The 16,350-nt window shown below is 52.8% G+C and overlaps 1 protein-coding gene across 5 annotated transcripts in view; it reads right to left on the bottom strand.

Moving 5' to 3' along the window:
* Abcc6 (ATP binding cassette subfamily C member 6) overlaps positions 1-16,350 on the bottom strand; it is a 49,849-nt gene that overhangs the window by 22,835 nt on the left and 10,664 nt on the right. For 4 of the 5 annotated variants that reach the window (XM_055613400.1, XM_055613399.1, XM_055613402.1 and 1 more), the window contains exons 6-15: positions 15,353-15,414; positions 14,082-14,213; positions 13,398-13,595; positions 12,079-12,256; positions 10,121-10,282; positions 7,446-7,538; positions 5,496-5,699; positions 5,178-5,324; positions 2,344-2,431; positions 1,003-1,075 (exon numbers count right to left, since the gene is read on the bottom strand). In XM_055613400.1, coding sequence (XP_055469375.1) covers positions 1,003-1,075; positions 2,344-2,431; positions 5,178-5,324; positions 5,496-5,699; positions 7,446-7,538; positions 10,121-10,282; positions 12,079-12,256; positions 13,398-13,595; positions 14,082-14,213; positions 15,353-15,414 — 1,337 coding nt within the window. Of the gene's footprint in view, positions 1-1,002; positions 1,076-2,343; positions 2,432-5,177; positions 5,325-5,495; positions 5,700-7,445; positions 7,539-10,120; positions 10,283-12,078; positions 12,257-13,397; positions 13,596-14,081; positions 14,214-15,352; positions 15,415-15,537; positions 16,298-16,350 lie in introns of those variants that run through there. The other variant, XM_055613398.1, reaches the window with a different exon arrangement.

Below are 16,350 nucleotides of genomic sequence, written 5' to 3'. Positions count from 1 at the left end.
TCCAAGCTTTGACTGAGAGTCAAAAGGAAAGTTCTGGTGAGTATGAGTTATACCCAGTCACTCTGAGTGCCTCTCATTCTCCTCTTCCTCCTTTTCCTCCTCCTCCAAGACAGGGTTTCTCTGTGTAGCCATGGCTGTCCTGGAATAAGTTCTGTAGACCAGGCTGGCCTAAGACTTAGAGACCCACCTGATCCTGCCTCCCAGGTGCTGGAATTAAAAGCATGTGCCACCACTGCCTGTCTTAGTGTTTCTTAAACACATCCAGTGGTTCTCAAGAAGGGTGATTTTATCCCAGTTGGGTGTAGTCATTTGGCAACACCTAGGGGTGTTTTGTCGCACAGTTGATTGGGGCCAGAGTTCAGTAGCTCTTCGTTCTGCTAAACACACCGCAAGGCCCAGGACGGCCACAGTGAGAAAGCCCCAGCCCCAATGTCCAGACTGAGAACTGGGCCTCAGCATGCTCCTGCCTCAGAGTCTTCGCTCTTTGTCTCCCCACTGTTGAAGAAGCCTTCCCCCGACCTCTGTGGTGCCCGTAGCTGGAATGCCAACCTTCTCGCACTGTGGGCTTAGTCCCTTCCCCAGGCTTTCCACTTGTGCCCCATGCTCATCCAGACGTCACCCTAAGAGAACAGAGCCCTGGCCTTCCATCTGGCCCCAGCATCCAGAACTGAGCTTGGTGTGTAGAAAGTGAATTCCCAGCAAACACTCCTGAGGGTATGGCTAGAGGTGGACAGAAATGGCCAGATTTTCCTTCTCTTTGTGAGATGCTTTGGGGCTGAATGACAATGACCTTGGAACTGATACAAGAGGCCCAGAAGGAGGTCATAGCTGATGAGGCTATGAGACTCCTCTCAGCCAGGTGGGAACAGAGGGGTGTCTTCTGCCTAACGAGGGAGGCTCAGGTACCCTGTGTCCACTCTATAGAGCTGTAGCACACGGGAACCCTTGCCTCTCTGCACAGAACCCCAGGAGCCAAGAGCATCTCTCTGTGGGCTTTCATACCGGTGCAGGCAGGGCAGGCTCTCCTGGGACCAAGCAAAGGTGCCATTGTGTACAGAAATGTGATCCGTCGAGGCTGCAGGACACAGAAAGACAGTATCAGGAGCTGATCCTGCCCTCCTGGCATCCCCGTGCACAGTGGTAAAGGCCTTGAAAGCTCTACCCTCACAGCATTAAGTTTCAGCTGGAAGTCTCACAAGGCCGTTGCCCTGCTAACTGCTGTCTCGTAGTAACCCTGCCATAATAACATTGTAATTCAGGGACAGGCAGCCCGAGGTTTAAATCCTGCTTGCTGGACTATAGAGTGAATGTGATACCAGCTTGGGCTATATAATGAAGATCACCAATAAGGGTATTTATTTAAGTAAATAAAAAGATGATCTCAGTGTGCTGGCTTGTGCCTGTAATCCCAGTATTTGGGAGGAGGAGGCAGACAGATCATGAGTTCAAGTCCAACCTTGGCTACAAAGCAAGTTCAAGGCCACCCTGGTTTATCACAGCCTGCCTCAAAAAGCCAAAAAATGGAAGGGGGCAGAGAGATGAGTCAGTGTTTAGAGCACTGGCTGCTCTTGCAGAGAGCCCAGGCTCAATCCCCAGCGTACGCACAGGGCAGCTCACAGCCACCTGGAGCTCCAATTCCAGGGGAACCGATGCCCTCCTCTGGCCCCCCTGGGTATTGAACACTCACAGGTACACAGACAGACATGCAAGAAAAACACCTATGCACATAAGATGGAAGTAAATCACCCCTCCAGTTTTTAAGCCAAACATTTAAATAAGTAAATAAAATGCATTAACTTTGCAGATGTTCTAGTCTAAGTGTGGTACTTAATTTGATTCCCCAGACAAGCCCTCCACCCATCAGGTGCTTGGACCCTGAAGATGGGCACTGAGGCTCTAACGGGTTAACAGAGCCTGGTTTCAGAGATGTCCCTGGGGTGGCACGTCCATCCCGAGGGCCGGAGTTTAAGTACTGGCGGGCATGTTTCAGACAAGCAGGTTGACCAGACGTCCCACTTATATTAACTGCGTGGGAAGCTCCATCTGGTGAAGGCCATCCTCTGCCATCCCTCCCCACAGCAAAAGCAACTGCAGTCACATAGCAGTGGGTGAAAGTGACAGGACTGAGGGGGTGGGGCAGAGCAGGCTCACTGGAGCTGTGCCTGTCTTCCCGGTCTTCCGCATAAGGGTAAGGACTTGAAGGGGTACCCCACTTCCGAGCACTGAGGTGGCAGCCCGCAGTGCGGAAGATTCAGTGTTGGGTACCAAGTGACATGGCGGATGGTAGGACCTGCGTTGCATGTGTGGTCTTGCCACCCCTCCCCCACCCGTCTCAGCACTCACAGCATCTGGGGGGACTGGAGACCATGCCGTGGGGGTCCACTTCTTCAAGGCACAGGAAGGCAGCCAGCCGACCAAAGGACACTCGAGCCTGGAGAGACAAGAGCAGGCTAGTCACCAAGCCAGAAGGGCTTTTGGAAATGCCTGGTGAAGGCTTCCTGAGGGCTCAGCCCAACACGGCACTTGCTAGATGCTGGACCATCTGTAGGTCATAGAAAACAGCGACCTTGACAGGAGGGAGGACTGCTCTCCGCTCTTCAATCCAAGAGAGAAAGGCTGGAACAAGCCAGCGGCCTCAAAGTAAGGCCTGGGAAGCGGGCGGCACCTGTTCCGGCAGCAGCAATGTGGAGTAACTTCCGGGGGGGGGGGCTTCTTGAGCAGCCATTGCACATTTACGCTTGGTGACTGGAGGCTGCTCTATGTGTAGAGCCTGGGGCTGAGGAGATAGCTCGGTGGGGCAAACTGCATGATATACAAGTATGAGGACCGGGGTTCAAACCCCAGAGCCACCATAAAAGCTGGGCATGGCAATCCATGTCTGCCATCCCAATATTTGGAGGGTGGGGACAGGTGGATTCCTGGAGCTCTCTAGAGAGAGCTTATAAACTCTGGATTCAGTGAGAGACTGTCTAAAAACTAAAGTGGGGCACAGGGAGGAATAACTAGTACCTAGGATTTTTGAAAAAGCAATATGAAAACCTGCTGTTTTACAAGCTTCCGTGTGTGTGCGTGCAGGCACATGTGTATGTATATGTATTTAACTGGAGTTACCCTACACAAGAGATGATACTTTTCTCATAAACCATGTATCACCTACTAAAATGCCTAGTGTCGGATGTGGAATATCTCAGCTCTGACCTGGAGAGACCCTAAAAACAACAGTTACTCACAGTGCCCACCAGAACTTGATGGTAATCCCCTGTTGCTGAAAGCACAACATGCTTTGGTCGTGGGGCATGGAGAAACTAAGCTGGTGCTGACTGGGCAGCCTCCCTGCCGGCCAGCTTTTATGGTTTCAGAAGGTGCTGTGCAGGCTGCTAGTGAGAGCGTAACCAACTCTCTTACCTAGCTGTGAACGCTGAGCAACAGGTGACTGTCATGGAGAGATGTGCTCCGGGGTGCAAGGCTGGCTTAATGTCATGGGGTACCCAAAAGTTTTCTGATGGACTTAAGGCCTGCTCCACAGGTAGAAATGCGCACCTTGTACTCTAAATCTGGCCAATAACCCACAGCTGGGGAAGCTGGTAAGCTTTAGGAGTAAGCTTACTAATGTGTTGCCAAATGGACTTCAACTCAACTGTTCTCTAAATGTGTATCTTTCTTTCTAAATGTATCTCTTTATACCTCACATAAGCGCAGCTTTCAGACCTTGGTTAATGCAGAAACTTACAGCTTGTCAGAGCACAGAGAACAACTGTCTGCAAAGAGCTCACAAGCATGATTTCTAGATCACACCCCCTTTCTCCCAGGCTGGGGAAGAGGGAGCAGAAAGCTTGTAAGAGCCAGAGGTCAGGGAGGACTGGAAGGAAACAGTGTCTTCTGGACACTGCAGGACTGCTGCCCTTGTGAACTCACAGCAGCTGTGGCTGCCTGTGCAAGATCAAGCAGTCAACATTCTAGCATGGATGAGGGGAGAACGCATGTGGCTTCATGGCTGAGGAGCTAAGGATAGTTAATGGTTTCTGAGCGAGGGTGGGTGTGTTGGTGAGTTTATGTCACCTTGACATAAGCCAGAGTCATTTGAGAAAAGGGACTCTCAATTGTGAAAACATCATGAAAACAGGCTCGTAGGCAAGCCTAGAGAACTTCTTCTTGGTTCTGGGGCGTATAAGAAAGTAGGCTGGCCTTGAATGGTGGCACATGCCTGAAATCCCAGCACTCTGGGAGGCAGAGACAGGCAGCTCTCTGTGAGTTCGAGGCCAGCCTGGTCTACAAAGTGAGTCCAGGACAGCCAAGGCTACACAGAGAAACCCTGTCTCTGAACCACCACCACCCTGAAAAAAAAAAAAAGTAGGCTGAGTAAATCAGTAAGCAACATTTCTTCATGGCCTCTGTATCAGTTCCTGCCTTGAGTTCCTTCCTATCCTGACTTCCCTAGATAATGGACTTGCAAGCTGTCAGTTGAAATAATCTTTTTCCTCCCCAAGTTGCTTTTGGTCACGGTGTTTTATGACAGCAAGAGAAACTACTAAGACAGTCAGTTTTATTTAAGGGTGTGGCTTCCGGTAGGTCAACCACACTTTTGAGGATGGCCCACACTGAGGAGCACATGCTCAGCACAAACTGGACTCAGTAGGTTATAAAAAAGAAAGAGAGAGAGAGAGAGAGAAACCACAATGTTGGAAATGGATAGGGAATGGATTTGAGAGCAGTTAGGAGAAGATGGGGTGAACATGATCAAAATATGTTGATTGGAATTCTCAAAGAATAAAAAAGTTAATATTAAAAAATAAGGTGGAGAGGGACAGAGGAAGACACCTGATGTTTCTCTCTCTCTCACACACACACAGCAGGACAAAGGAGTAGGAGGAGGAAGCAGTTCAAATCTTCAATCTTCCTCTTTTTTTTTTTTAACATGTCTTTTTTAGGATGTGTGATGGGAAGACAAGATAGAAAAGGCAGAGAAATGAAAGGCCCCATTCAAGGAGGGAACCCGGGATGAGTTCTCAAATGTAAGTGGCACATTCTCCAGGGATGCTGGCTGAGGTTTCCCTGTGCACTCTGATCCACTTCTAATGGCGTCCGGCTGTACACTAGACCTTTCCCTCCCCTCACTCTTCTGCTGACAGTGGTCTAGAGTCTGGGCTGAGCTCCGTGGAGCCATCCTCACACCTCACCTGAACGATGCAGTATACAGAGAAGGGCAGAAAGGCCTGGGCTTTGTTAAGGATGCTGAGCACTGTGAGGGTCACAAAAGCCTTCTCTGCATCCATGGCGTTGTCCTCTGCCACCAGGGTGTGGACAGCAAACACAACCAGCGCCACCTGTTAAAGCACATGGGTGGCACTGAGCCTGCTGTCCCTTTCTGTGGGGCAGAGCCCACTGAGGTGACCCTGGGTTCCATACGTGTAAGCTGCGGGCCGTTGGCACAGGCTCTCCACTGCAAGCATACCCTCTCCCAGCCCCTGTCAGCAGTGAGACCAGAATGACGTCACCAGAAATGTAGACACTTGGAAGGACACCAGAGACACGGAGAAGAGGACGGTGGAGGTCTTCAGAGCGCTGATCTCCTGGTCCCGGATCTGAAGGAGTCTCTCCAGGAAGGCTTGCTCCCAGCCGTGGGACTTGATGGTTCTCACAGTTCTGAGTATGGAGCTGGTGAGCCGTGCTCGGGAGGCCTTCTGTCTCATCTGCTCTTCCTGAGACGGGAGAGAAGAGGCAAGAGAGGGGCCAGCCTGGAAATCTCCATCCCTGTGGCCCCTGCAGCCATTCTGCCACAAACCCTGCTGAGTCTTTCTCCAACCCACACAGCAACCCAGCATCTCTGCCAGGGTCGCCAACCCCACCGTGGGCCCTCATTAACCCCTGACCCCGCCCCCTGCCAGCTATCACAGCCTCCTGAGCCTGCTTTTATTATGCCATCAGAAGCCCTGTGGGTGTGGGTGAGCTGCCAGGAGGGCTTTCCTGAGGACAGGAGGCTGCAGAACCCAGTGTGGTGAGTGCGAAGCTGGAGTGGGTGGGGACAGGAGAAGGGAACCTTCAGGGAGGGAACAGTGTGAACCCAGAGAAATCCAGGGGACTGGAGGAAAGAGCGGCAGCGAGCTGGGTTCTTGGGGAGAGGGCTGACTGCAGCAGGCAGGGCTTGAAGGTCAGACAGGTCAGGGGAAAGTATTTAAGGTTTCGTGTTTAATGCAAGAGACTGCAGGGCAGCTATGCGGAGAGCGCCTTTGAGGCTACCTAGGGCCTGGCCAGTCTGGGTAGCACGGGAGAGATGGGGCCTGGACATCTGCCGGGAGGGTGTCCAGGATCTGCAGAAGCACAGGCAGGGAGGGGGAGTGCCTGCCCGCAGAGGTCACCAAGGCTGACAGGTGACAGTAGAGGGCAGAGGGGACAGTAGAGGGCTGAGGGGACAGTTAGGAGGGTTCAGTTCATCTACCTCCACTCTCCTGTGATTCACCAACTTGACTGAACACTTCCCTCTCCTGCCGTTAATACACCGTCTGCTGTGTAGTGCAGCCTGGCCCCAAACTATCCACCTGCCTCCCTGGTACTGGGAAGGCAGGCCTGTGCTGATTGTTTGTTTGTTTGTTTGTTTGTTTGTTTGTTTGTTTTTGAGATAGCTTCTCACTACTTAGTCCTGGCTGGCCTGTATTTGCTATGTAGACCAGGCTGGCCTCAGACTCACAGAGATTCCCCCATCTGTCTCCTGCATGCCAGGATCAAAGGTGTGCACCACCACATCTGGTTCAACCACTTTTGCTTTCACGTCGTTTATTTATTGTGTACACGTATGAGCACGCGTACGCCACAGCGAGCATGTAGAGGTTGGGACAACCTGAAAGAGTTGGTTCTCTCCCCTCACCATGTGGTCCTGGGGTCAGACTCAGGGGTCAGACCTGTCAGCAAGTGAGCCATCTCAGCAGACCTGATGGTGTACTAAACCCCACCTACTGTTCCCCTATTCCGAGGCTGCCTCCGCCCTCAATGCTTGGAAGCTTCTAGTGTGACGGCCCTGGGCGATGCTCTGAGAGAAGTGCTACAGAAGTAAGAGCTGCAGCCAAAGGACACCTGTGTGTGGCTGTGTGAGGAAGCAGACTAGGGTAAGGGACAGGGGGAGGAGGCGAGGTGGTGACATTGGCCATGGTGGGGCCTTAGGCTTTGACATGGAGTGGCCTCAGCAGCATGGGTGTGGCTTCTTTGGCTGCCACACACTCCCCTGGGCTGAGTTGGGGGCAGAGGTAAGAGTCACTGAGGGACAACAGCTTGGGGCCACTTTGGGAAGGGGCGACATTCTAGAAGGAACGGAGGCTTGTCTAGGGACACGGGTCTGACAACATGGAAGGGCAAGGCCAGCCCTGTAGCCTCTTGCCTCTCCCTACCTGTCTGCAACCAGAACCCCAAGGCTGTTTACCCACCCAAGGTGTCCCCATTCCCAAAAGCCATACCTGATAGTAGCTCTTCTTCTTGGTAATGAAGAAATTCAGAAGGAGAAGGCTGAGGAAGACAGCAATGGCTGTGAGGGCAGAGGGGCCAAGAAGCTAGGGACAAAGACAGGGTGTCGTGAGCCTCCACGGGTTTGGTGACACCACCTCCCAGGGCTGGGGTTCAGGGAGTCCGCTGTGCCCGGCTTTTTATCTAGATTACGGGCTCTGCACCTAGGTCCTCACGCTGACCCAGTGAGCGCTTTTTTGGGGCCCCTCCCTGCTCTGTCCAAACGTCTGTTATTCCTGAGCATGCATGTGGAGGTCGGGACATGAATGGCACTGTAGACTCAGGCTCCCCACCATCTTCACGTTACCCGGGTCCCCAGGCGTGGGTCATCGCACAGCAAGCTACTTACTTTACCTCCTGAGCCATTTTGCCAGCCCCCCTTTTTGTGTTTTATTTCTCTTGAGACCAGGTCTTAATCGGAGCTGGTCTCAAACTCACTATGGTCCTGAGGCTGTCTTAAAAATCCTGATCCTCTCGCCCCTGCCTCCGGAATGCAGGTACTCCAGGCACGGGGTCACTCCCACCATCGGGGGTCACTGTCACTCCAGCCTTCGGCTCACCTCTTAGTAGGGGGTCAACAGATACGCAAATAAGCAGACAGATTTGAGGCTTATGATATATAGTAAAGAGTATTCGGTGTAAGAATGTTCCCCGAGATACTGGAGAAATACTTATACTGAGGGATTATTCAGTTTATTTGACATTTATGTATGACCGGACACCTGTGTTTTGCTGGTCAGCTCCCTCCCACAAGCTCTGTTACTGTTGGTGCCTGGGAGATGAGGTGGTGTGAATAGACTAAATAACATTTTTTTTTTTTAATCAAGTTCTATTGTGCTTTTCTGAGATTTCATCCCTGCAGCCCCCCAGCTCCAGCTGTATTTCTCTCGGCCACAGGAACTCTACTCTCCAGTCTCCAGACTAAAGCAGGCTAGTTTGTTTTATTCATGCAACAAGTCCACCACCTAGTGGCTCAGGGGAATTGTCCTGAAGACAACTGGCAGCCTGGGAAACACACTCATTTGGAAAGTAAGGTTAGCCCTGACTCGCTGGCTCGACAGCACGGCATCATGAGGCCCATCATCTCAGTAAGACTGGGATGGCCTGGTGGTCGTCTGGTGCCAGGGCAGGGCTCTGTGCGGAACACCGTGGCCACTGCAGCCTCTGGTTGTCCTCCGCCTCCTCCCTCGCCCTCCCACAGCAACTGCCAGCTTGTTAACGCTGCGTACAGGCAACTGCTTGGATGCCTGTGTGTGCTCGCTGACCACCTGCCCTGGGATGTTCAAATGTCAGTGTTCATAAATAGAATTTTACTCCCAAGGTCGAGGCAGGAGAATCACAAATGCCAGCCTTTCTATACAGCAAGAGCAAGGCCGGCTTTTTTTTTTTTTTTTTTTCTTCTTCTTCTTCTTTTTTTTTTCTTTCCTGAGACTTGGTCTCAAAATTAAAAAAAAAAAAAAAAAAAATTAAGGACCAGAGATGTAGATCAGTGGAAAATCACTTGTGTGGCATACTCAAGGCATCACAGAGATAAGTGAGAAAATGCCCAGTGGTCATCAGTGAGTGGTGACGCATCCCCTCATCCATCAGGCAGAGCTAGCAACACTGTAGCAGGTAGGTTCAGCAAGCTGTTCAAAGCGCCTGAGCATCAGTAATTCAGAAATTGGAAACAAAGTGCTTCAGAGTCTGATGAAAGGCTTTGAGCACCAACACAGTAGGAAATTCATACTTCCCCTCACACTAAGCCACCGGCAAAATGCAGGGCTAGTTAACAACATTGCTCAAAATGACCTTCAGTAGGTGCCCACAAAACACATACGAATTTCTTGTTAAACTCCGGTTATACCCTCAAGATCTCAAATGCGTCTCTACCATTTCCAAATCCAAACCCATAATTTGGACCCCTGACTCCCAACCCCCCACTCTCACCCCAGCCCAAGGCCGCATAACCTCCGTCAGCTTGTCTGACCTATTTCTAATTATCCTCTGATTTTAGAGCTGAGGAATTGGGGCACAGAGAGGATGAGTTACTAGTGTGAGAGTTTTAACAGCAAGTGAATGGTGACAGCAAGATCTGACCCCAGGCGGCGCCCACACAGAGCCTACCAGTTTGCCCCACAGTGGGTGCCACGGCACTCCATGCTTTCTGCACATGCTGGCAGTTCCTTCCCCTGACACTGTGTTTCAGTCTTTTGTTGGTGACCGTGCCTCAGTGGTCACCCACTGAGAAGTGTTGGTAGTAAGGCTCTGGATGGGTGTGGCGGCAACACTCCCGTAATCCCGGCTCTCAGAGGTGGAGACAGGAGGACAGACATTCGAGGCCAGCCTCTGCTACGTCATCAGTTTGAGGATAGCCAGAGTTACACATGTCTTATCTGAACCCCAAACTGAACCAAACTAAAACTCCAAAGTGGGGGATAAATTCATCAGCACGATCAGCAGCGTTCCGCAAGAGAGGGACCTGCGCGCCAGAGAGGGCCCGGCCTACGCTTGGAGTCTAGCCAAGGCCGCCCTGTCTAACCCTTGACTTTATGTCAGCCTGCACGGTGCACTTGGAGCTGGAGGAAGAAGAGGAAGAGCCAGAAGGAAGAGGAGGAGATGGGAGCTCACGCCCACTTCCTCGTCCCACCTGCCACAGGTAGACAAAGCAGATGATGATCCAGTGAAAGAGAAGCCACAGCCCGTTGAGGTAGAGAACGCTGTCCGCCAGCCGCTGCACGTCCACCGACACCAGGTTGACCACATCTCCTGCTGCGCTGGACTTTCTGGAACTACTGGACAGCACCAGGACCTGGGCAGGTGTGAGGAGGGGAACACGAGGAGGGAAGGCTGAGGGAAGACGGGAGTGGGCGCCGGGTGCAGGCCCAGCCTCGGTTTGCCGTTGTGCGTGCAGTGAACCTGTACACCCCCCCATGCCTCCCGGGGCTGGCATGAGGATCTGGGGGTCACGCATGAGGATCTGGGGGTCATGCTCATGAAAACAAAGCTTAAGCCGTGGTGCTCTGGCTGCATTGGTCCTGTGAAACGGAGGCCCGTGCCTGTGCCTAGAGCAGCCTCCTTTTCCCAGATGCCAGAGCCAGATGCAGGCTGCACCTCACTGAGCTCACCCAGACACTGGAGTCACTCTGCTGAATGCAACTAGGCCTGCAGGTACGTTACATCTTGAGGGTTGTTAAATAAGGGGAAAGTGATCCCAGAATCTCTTAGGTGTAGCTAAGGAAACTGAGGCTCAGAGAAGCAGATTTGCCCAGAGTCAGAGTCCTGGGGTCAGAGCCCCACCCCCCCCCCCCCCCCCCCATGAACGCGGCTCTTCCTGCCTGCTCCCTATCGTGTGAGAGTTAGTGTGATCCATGGTATGGAACTCTCTACTCTGAAAGGTTTTACAAAGGGCTCCTTGCAGTCCCGCCCACCCACCAGGACTTCCTGCCCTTGCTGCCTCCTTAGAACTTCAGTGGAGACAAGCTGGCCGGCACAGCTGGAGTTTATAGTTCACTTCAATGGAGGCTATGCCAAGGGCCAGGAAGGCGTCTCCGTGAGGGTCAGGCTATGTCAGAGCTCTTCTTGAGGATCAGAGGCTGCCTTCGAGGTAGGCAGTGTTTCCTCGTGTGCTCAAAGGAAGTCAGACATGGAGACACGAGTGGACTGTAAGCATTGTCGCAGGAATGCAGATTGTCTTGTTCCTTCCCTTGGGCTAATCGGCTATATAAACAATGGATACCTGGACACTGCCATTTCTCCAGGAGGCTCATGCTGGGAGAAGGAAAAGACCGAAGCCTGGTGCCAGAGAGGAACTAGTCTTTGGGAGAGATTTCACGGTGTCCTGACAACTTGCCGAGACCCGATGTGTCGGTGGGGCCACACCCAAGCAGAACTGCACAGCTATCATCCTGTTTACCCTCTGTTTAAATCTAGACCTCACAGTCAGGGTCCCAAGAAGGGCCTACAGGGAGTGGCCACTGGGTGTGTTTCTCAGCCCAGTGTGGCCACATTGGGTAAACCTCCTTTTTCTGCCTTCCATTGTCACTTATCTGTTTAAGCAGCCTACTGGGGAAGGTGCCCAGCTTGTTAGGGCCACAGGGCCCAAGCTCTGACCCTACAAACACTTTGTTCCCCCTGGTTGAGATGCTTCAAGCCCAGGGAGCCCCCATCATTTCAGCAGTCCACAGACATCACTCAGAGTCTCGCTATGGAGCAGAAGCCAGAGAAGGCATGATAGATGGAAGAGACATGGCTGGAGAAGTTGGGGCTCCGATCACACAGAGCATCAACCAAGGAGGTAGGTCGGAGCACAGGAGAATGCAGTATGACAGTGCACTCTCGCCCCTGATGTTCAATCCCTTAGGAACCCTTAGGGTCCTGACAATGTCAGTATGTGTGTCCTATGACATCATCTGGGCCAGGTACTTAGTGGCCTATCTGCCTCTCTCTCTCACTGGCTCTCTCCACTTTCTCTGTCGGGGCCTCCCTCCCCCCATCCTGTCTTTCTCTCTCTTTCTCTCTCTCCCTCCATCTCCATCCAATAAACCTCTTTCATATAACATCTGTTTATATAACACCACTTCTAAAACAATAATACCTGAGGCTCACCTTTCTGTACACCAGGCCGGTGATGGCTGTTCGCAGCCTCATCTGCAGGATCTTGGCCCTGTACATATGCTGCTGTTCAAACAATGTCTGGAGGCAGGCCGACAAGAACATCAGCACGGCCAGGAGCCAGCCCGTCCACGCCGAGGAGTTGCGGTCACCCATGAACTCTAGAAACAGGCTGGGGTGCAGGGAGAGGGACCGCCAGTGAGGCCAGGCTGTGCCACCTGAGCAATCAGTCAGCATGGTGACTGACTGGACAAGTGGTTACAACTATTTTCAATGTCCCTTTGTTTTTAAAGCAGGGTGGGGATGGGGGTCGTGTTGCCCAGGCTGGCTTTAAACGCGCTATGTACACCATGACCTTGAGCTTCTGCTCCTCCTTACTGAGTGCTAAGGGCACAGGCAGGTACCATCACTCCTAGTTTACGTAGTGCTAAGGACCAAACTCAGGGCTTGGTGCAAGCCAGGCAAATGCTTTACCTACTGAGCTACAAACCAAGCTCCAGTTTGTCCCTAGTTGGGGATAGGACTCAGTCTGTGGTTCAGGTCTCAAGCTGTGTCCCACTGCCTCAGGGTCTTGAGTGCTGTGATCACAAACCTGAACACCAGACCAGATTTTACTTTGTATTTTGAGACAAGGTAAGTTACCTAGCTTGGCCTAGAACCTATGGTGTAGCTCAGCCTGGCCTGGAACTTGCAATCTTCTTCCTTCTAGGTAAGAATGACAGCCCTTCCTTGGCAAGCCTGCCCCCATACTCCACCTCTTGAATCTGGACCGGCTGCCAGCTTTGGCTGTTCAGACAGGGGGTGGATAGTATTGTGCCAACGCCAGGCTTTGCCTTGGGTATGTGAACATGTGATTGTTCCCTGTCTCCCAGGGCCATGTCCAATAGCACTTGAACAGGCCTGCCTTAGTCTCTTCGAGGACGGAAGTTGCATGGAACAGAGAATCTTTCCTCAGTGAGAGCATCTCAGACAAGCTAGCCTAAGCTAGTCTGGCCTGCTCAGCCACTAGCCACAAACTCGTGAGCAAGCCCACCCAGTGGGGTCCAGCCCTAATTACCTATCTTCACATCCTGGCCAGCTGGGTGAGCACCTGTGACCTTAATGGCTAATCTTGGGGGGGTGACCATTTAGCATCAAAAACTAACTGGCACAGGTCCTTTGTCCTGCTGGGGGTCAGTGACTTTCTCTTCCATGTCTCCCCCACCCCCAGGCTCTGGGGTCCTGAGTCCCAGATGTACACACAGAGGCAGAAAGAGCCCAAATTCTTCACCCCACGATGCCCTTGAGGTGCCTCAGCTGGAGCCAGGACCTACCTGAGCAGCTTGGGGACAGCAAACCTGAAGGCATCGCTGATGGCCAGGCTGAGGGTCCCTAGCAGGAAGGTGGACCGGAACACTCGCCAGATAGCCTTGAGCAGGAGGCCCTGCTGGCTCCTCTCTGGCTGCAGGAAGCCCTCTGTCTCAGGGGCCCCCCCACGACTCTGCCCTTTGCTCATCATCACCTTGGAGCGCCTGGTAGAGAGGAGACAGGGGAAGGGACCCACATTATCCTCAGTGGCTGCAGCAGGCCAACGGATTGTGGTTATTTATTATTGCTGTTGTTGTTTTGAGACAAGGTCATTCTGTAGCCCTGGTTGGCCTTGAACTCAGAGCAGTGTTAGAGGCCCACATAGGATGTGGGGGTGACTTAGGGGCCCTGGGTACCACGTGAGCAGTGCAGGGTCTTTGGGTCTCAGATGGTCCCTGCTTGGGGCCTTTGCACATGAAGCCTTCTTTCAGGGTACTAGAGAGAACCTCCATTTAGAATCTGTTTAGATCACGCACAGCACTCTGGGAAGCCATGCACCTTGAGTCCATTCAGTGATCAGTTGGCGCTCGGTGGGAGAGACTGACAGGCATGTGCTGGGGATCCGGAGGAGGATCAGGCCGTACCAGAGGCCAGTGGATGAGTGCTCTCTGCCAGGCTCCTGCCTGAGCACTGGCTCAGCCCCCACTCACCCTGCCAGCACACTGCAGCTCCTCCTCCATTCCCTTTCCAGTTGGGAAACCAGTTCTTCTGAAGAGTTTTCTCTCCCGAGCGACCAGAGGTCTTTTGGTCTCAGCAGATTCCTGAAGCCCCTCCAAAGCAGCCTGTGAAAGAGGGGTCAGGAGAGTAAGCTCCCCCTGCTGGCCCCATGCCCCAACTTTCCTCTGTAGGTCGCTGTGTCACCCCACGGAAGCCACCTCTGCTGGGTGCTGAAGGCAGTGAACCCAGCCCCACCTAACCAACATGGCCTCCACATGTGGAACCCATCTACTGGCCTCTTTTTAAAGACAGGGGAAGTAAAAAAATGACTTAGTGTTTAAGGGACAACGGGCATGCTAGGGAAACAGACCCTCTCTGGGAGTTAGAAGCTCAGGGTCGGAAACATGTTTCAGAGCTTTGATCTTTTCAAGGCGAAGCTCTTGCCCAGGGCTGGTCTGTGTCTCTAGGTCCTGCTGAGCGCCCCCACGAAGCACCAAACAAGGGTGAGCAGCAGGACTCTCTGTAAATGGTGAATTGCTCGGGGCGGGGGGGGGGTCTAGGGGAAAGTCATTTGACACAGTCTCGGTGACACTCAGGTCTGGCACAAAGCAGAAAGCAGGGCTGAAGGGTGCCTGTGTTTGGGGAGCAGGGCGTGAGGCCCTGTAGTAGACCTCCTGGGAAGCTGCTGCTCTGTGGGACCCTGGGCACCAGAGTGCTGCGCCCTTCGCCCACGGGATGGCCCCCAGTGCCCCGCCCTGGCTTTACACTGCAGTTCACTCAGATCAACCTGCTCTGGCCTCTAGGTCTGCCTGTGCCGAAAGCAGCAGCGGACCTGATGGGAGGCCATGGCCTTAGTGCCTGGGAGAATAGCACTATGAAGGCAATCGCTTTCTCCTGCAACCCCGGGATTCCTTCGGGGTAGAGACTTGGCCTTCCGATCCCACTCCTGGCGCTTAGCGTGCAGCAGACACTTATCAACTGTGTGAAGTGATGGGAGCTGAGTGATAGAAGTGCAAGCTGGGCATATTCTGCTTGACAGAGGTAGAGTTGTCCCCATATTACAAGCCTGAGGCTCTGGTGTTCCTCACCTGCGCACTGAGAGGCAGAGCCAGAGTCCAGGGTCACATCTCTCTCTAGTGAGTGAACGGGGCCATTCTGGGAGGGAAGCTCAGGGATGGGTAGAGAAGGCCTGAGTAAGCCTGGGAGGAAATGCCGTGGAGACGAGTGCTGACAAGGTCAGGGGGCACCCCTGTGCCTCACTTACCCAGAAGCCCACCAGAACATGGCCTTGGAGGGAAACGAGGCCTCAGCCTCTGGGCACGGATTCTGGAAAAGACAAAAGGCCAGGAAGAACGAGATGTGATGGTGTCCACCGGTTGTCCCAGCATTTAGGAAGCTGAAACCGGAGGAGAGAGACAAGGCCACCTGGGTTACACAGCAAAGCCCTACCTCAGGGGTAGAAAAAGAGACAGGCTGGCCTTGGTCTCGAAGCCTGCAGTGAGTAGGTAGCCGAGGTTAGGAAGGCAGGGTGAGCGCCCAGTGTTGCAAGTGTGTGGCAACGGTTGGTGTGTCTTCACCAGAGAGAGCTCAGTGAGCGTGGAGCTTCCTGGTACTCAAGGCAGAAAGGGCCAGAGAGCCAGGCATGGTGGCTCATCTCCCAGTCTAGCAGTAGGGACAGGCAGATCTTTATGAGTTCAAGGTCAACCTGGTTTACATATCTAGTTCCCGGCCAGCCAAGGCTACACAGTGGAAGGACTAGAAGGCTAATGGAGTCAGGAACTCAGAACAAGAGTTATTCAGGAGAAAAGCTATTATTTTACCGAGACCAAGATGACCTCAAGTAGACTGGTGTGGTAACTCACGCCTATAATCCCAGCTCTCTGGGGGTAGGAAGATTGCTGTGGTTTCAAGGCTAGCCTGGTCTATCCTAGTGAATTCCAGGCCACTCTGGCCTTCAATATGAGAGCCAGCCTTAAAAGCAAAACAAAAATAACAAATCAAAACTCAAAGCAAGGACCATGCTATAAATATATTATGGGCCGGGCGAGAGGATGTGTGTTAGGAGAAGGGAGTGTTGAGGGCTATAGCTTCCAGTCCCCTCGCTGTTTCCTGCCCCCTTGAGTAAGAGAAAAATCCCTCCTCAGGATTCCACCACCCTAAACTGAGCTGCTCCCATCACCATGATGGACTGAAAAACCTTCCGACAGTGAGCCAAGATAACCTCTGCCTTCAGGTGCTCCAGACAGATGTTTTGTCCCAGTG

The sequence above is a fragment of the Psammomys obesus genome, unplaced genomic scaffold (genome assembly GCF_907164565.1).
Source record: "Psammomys obesus unplaced genomic scaffold, mPsaObe1.curated_primary_1811, whole genome shotgun sequence".
Taxonomy (NCBI): domain Eukaryota; kingdom Metazoa; phylum Chordata; class Mammalia; order Rodentia; family Muridae; genus Psammomys; species Psammomys obesus.
Note: the sequence above shows the minus strand (reverse complement) of the source record. Positions and strands in the feature narration are given on the sequence as shown.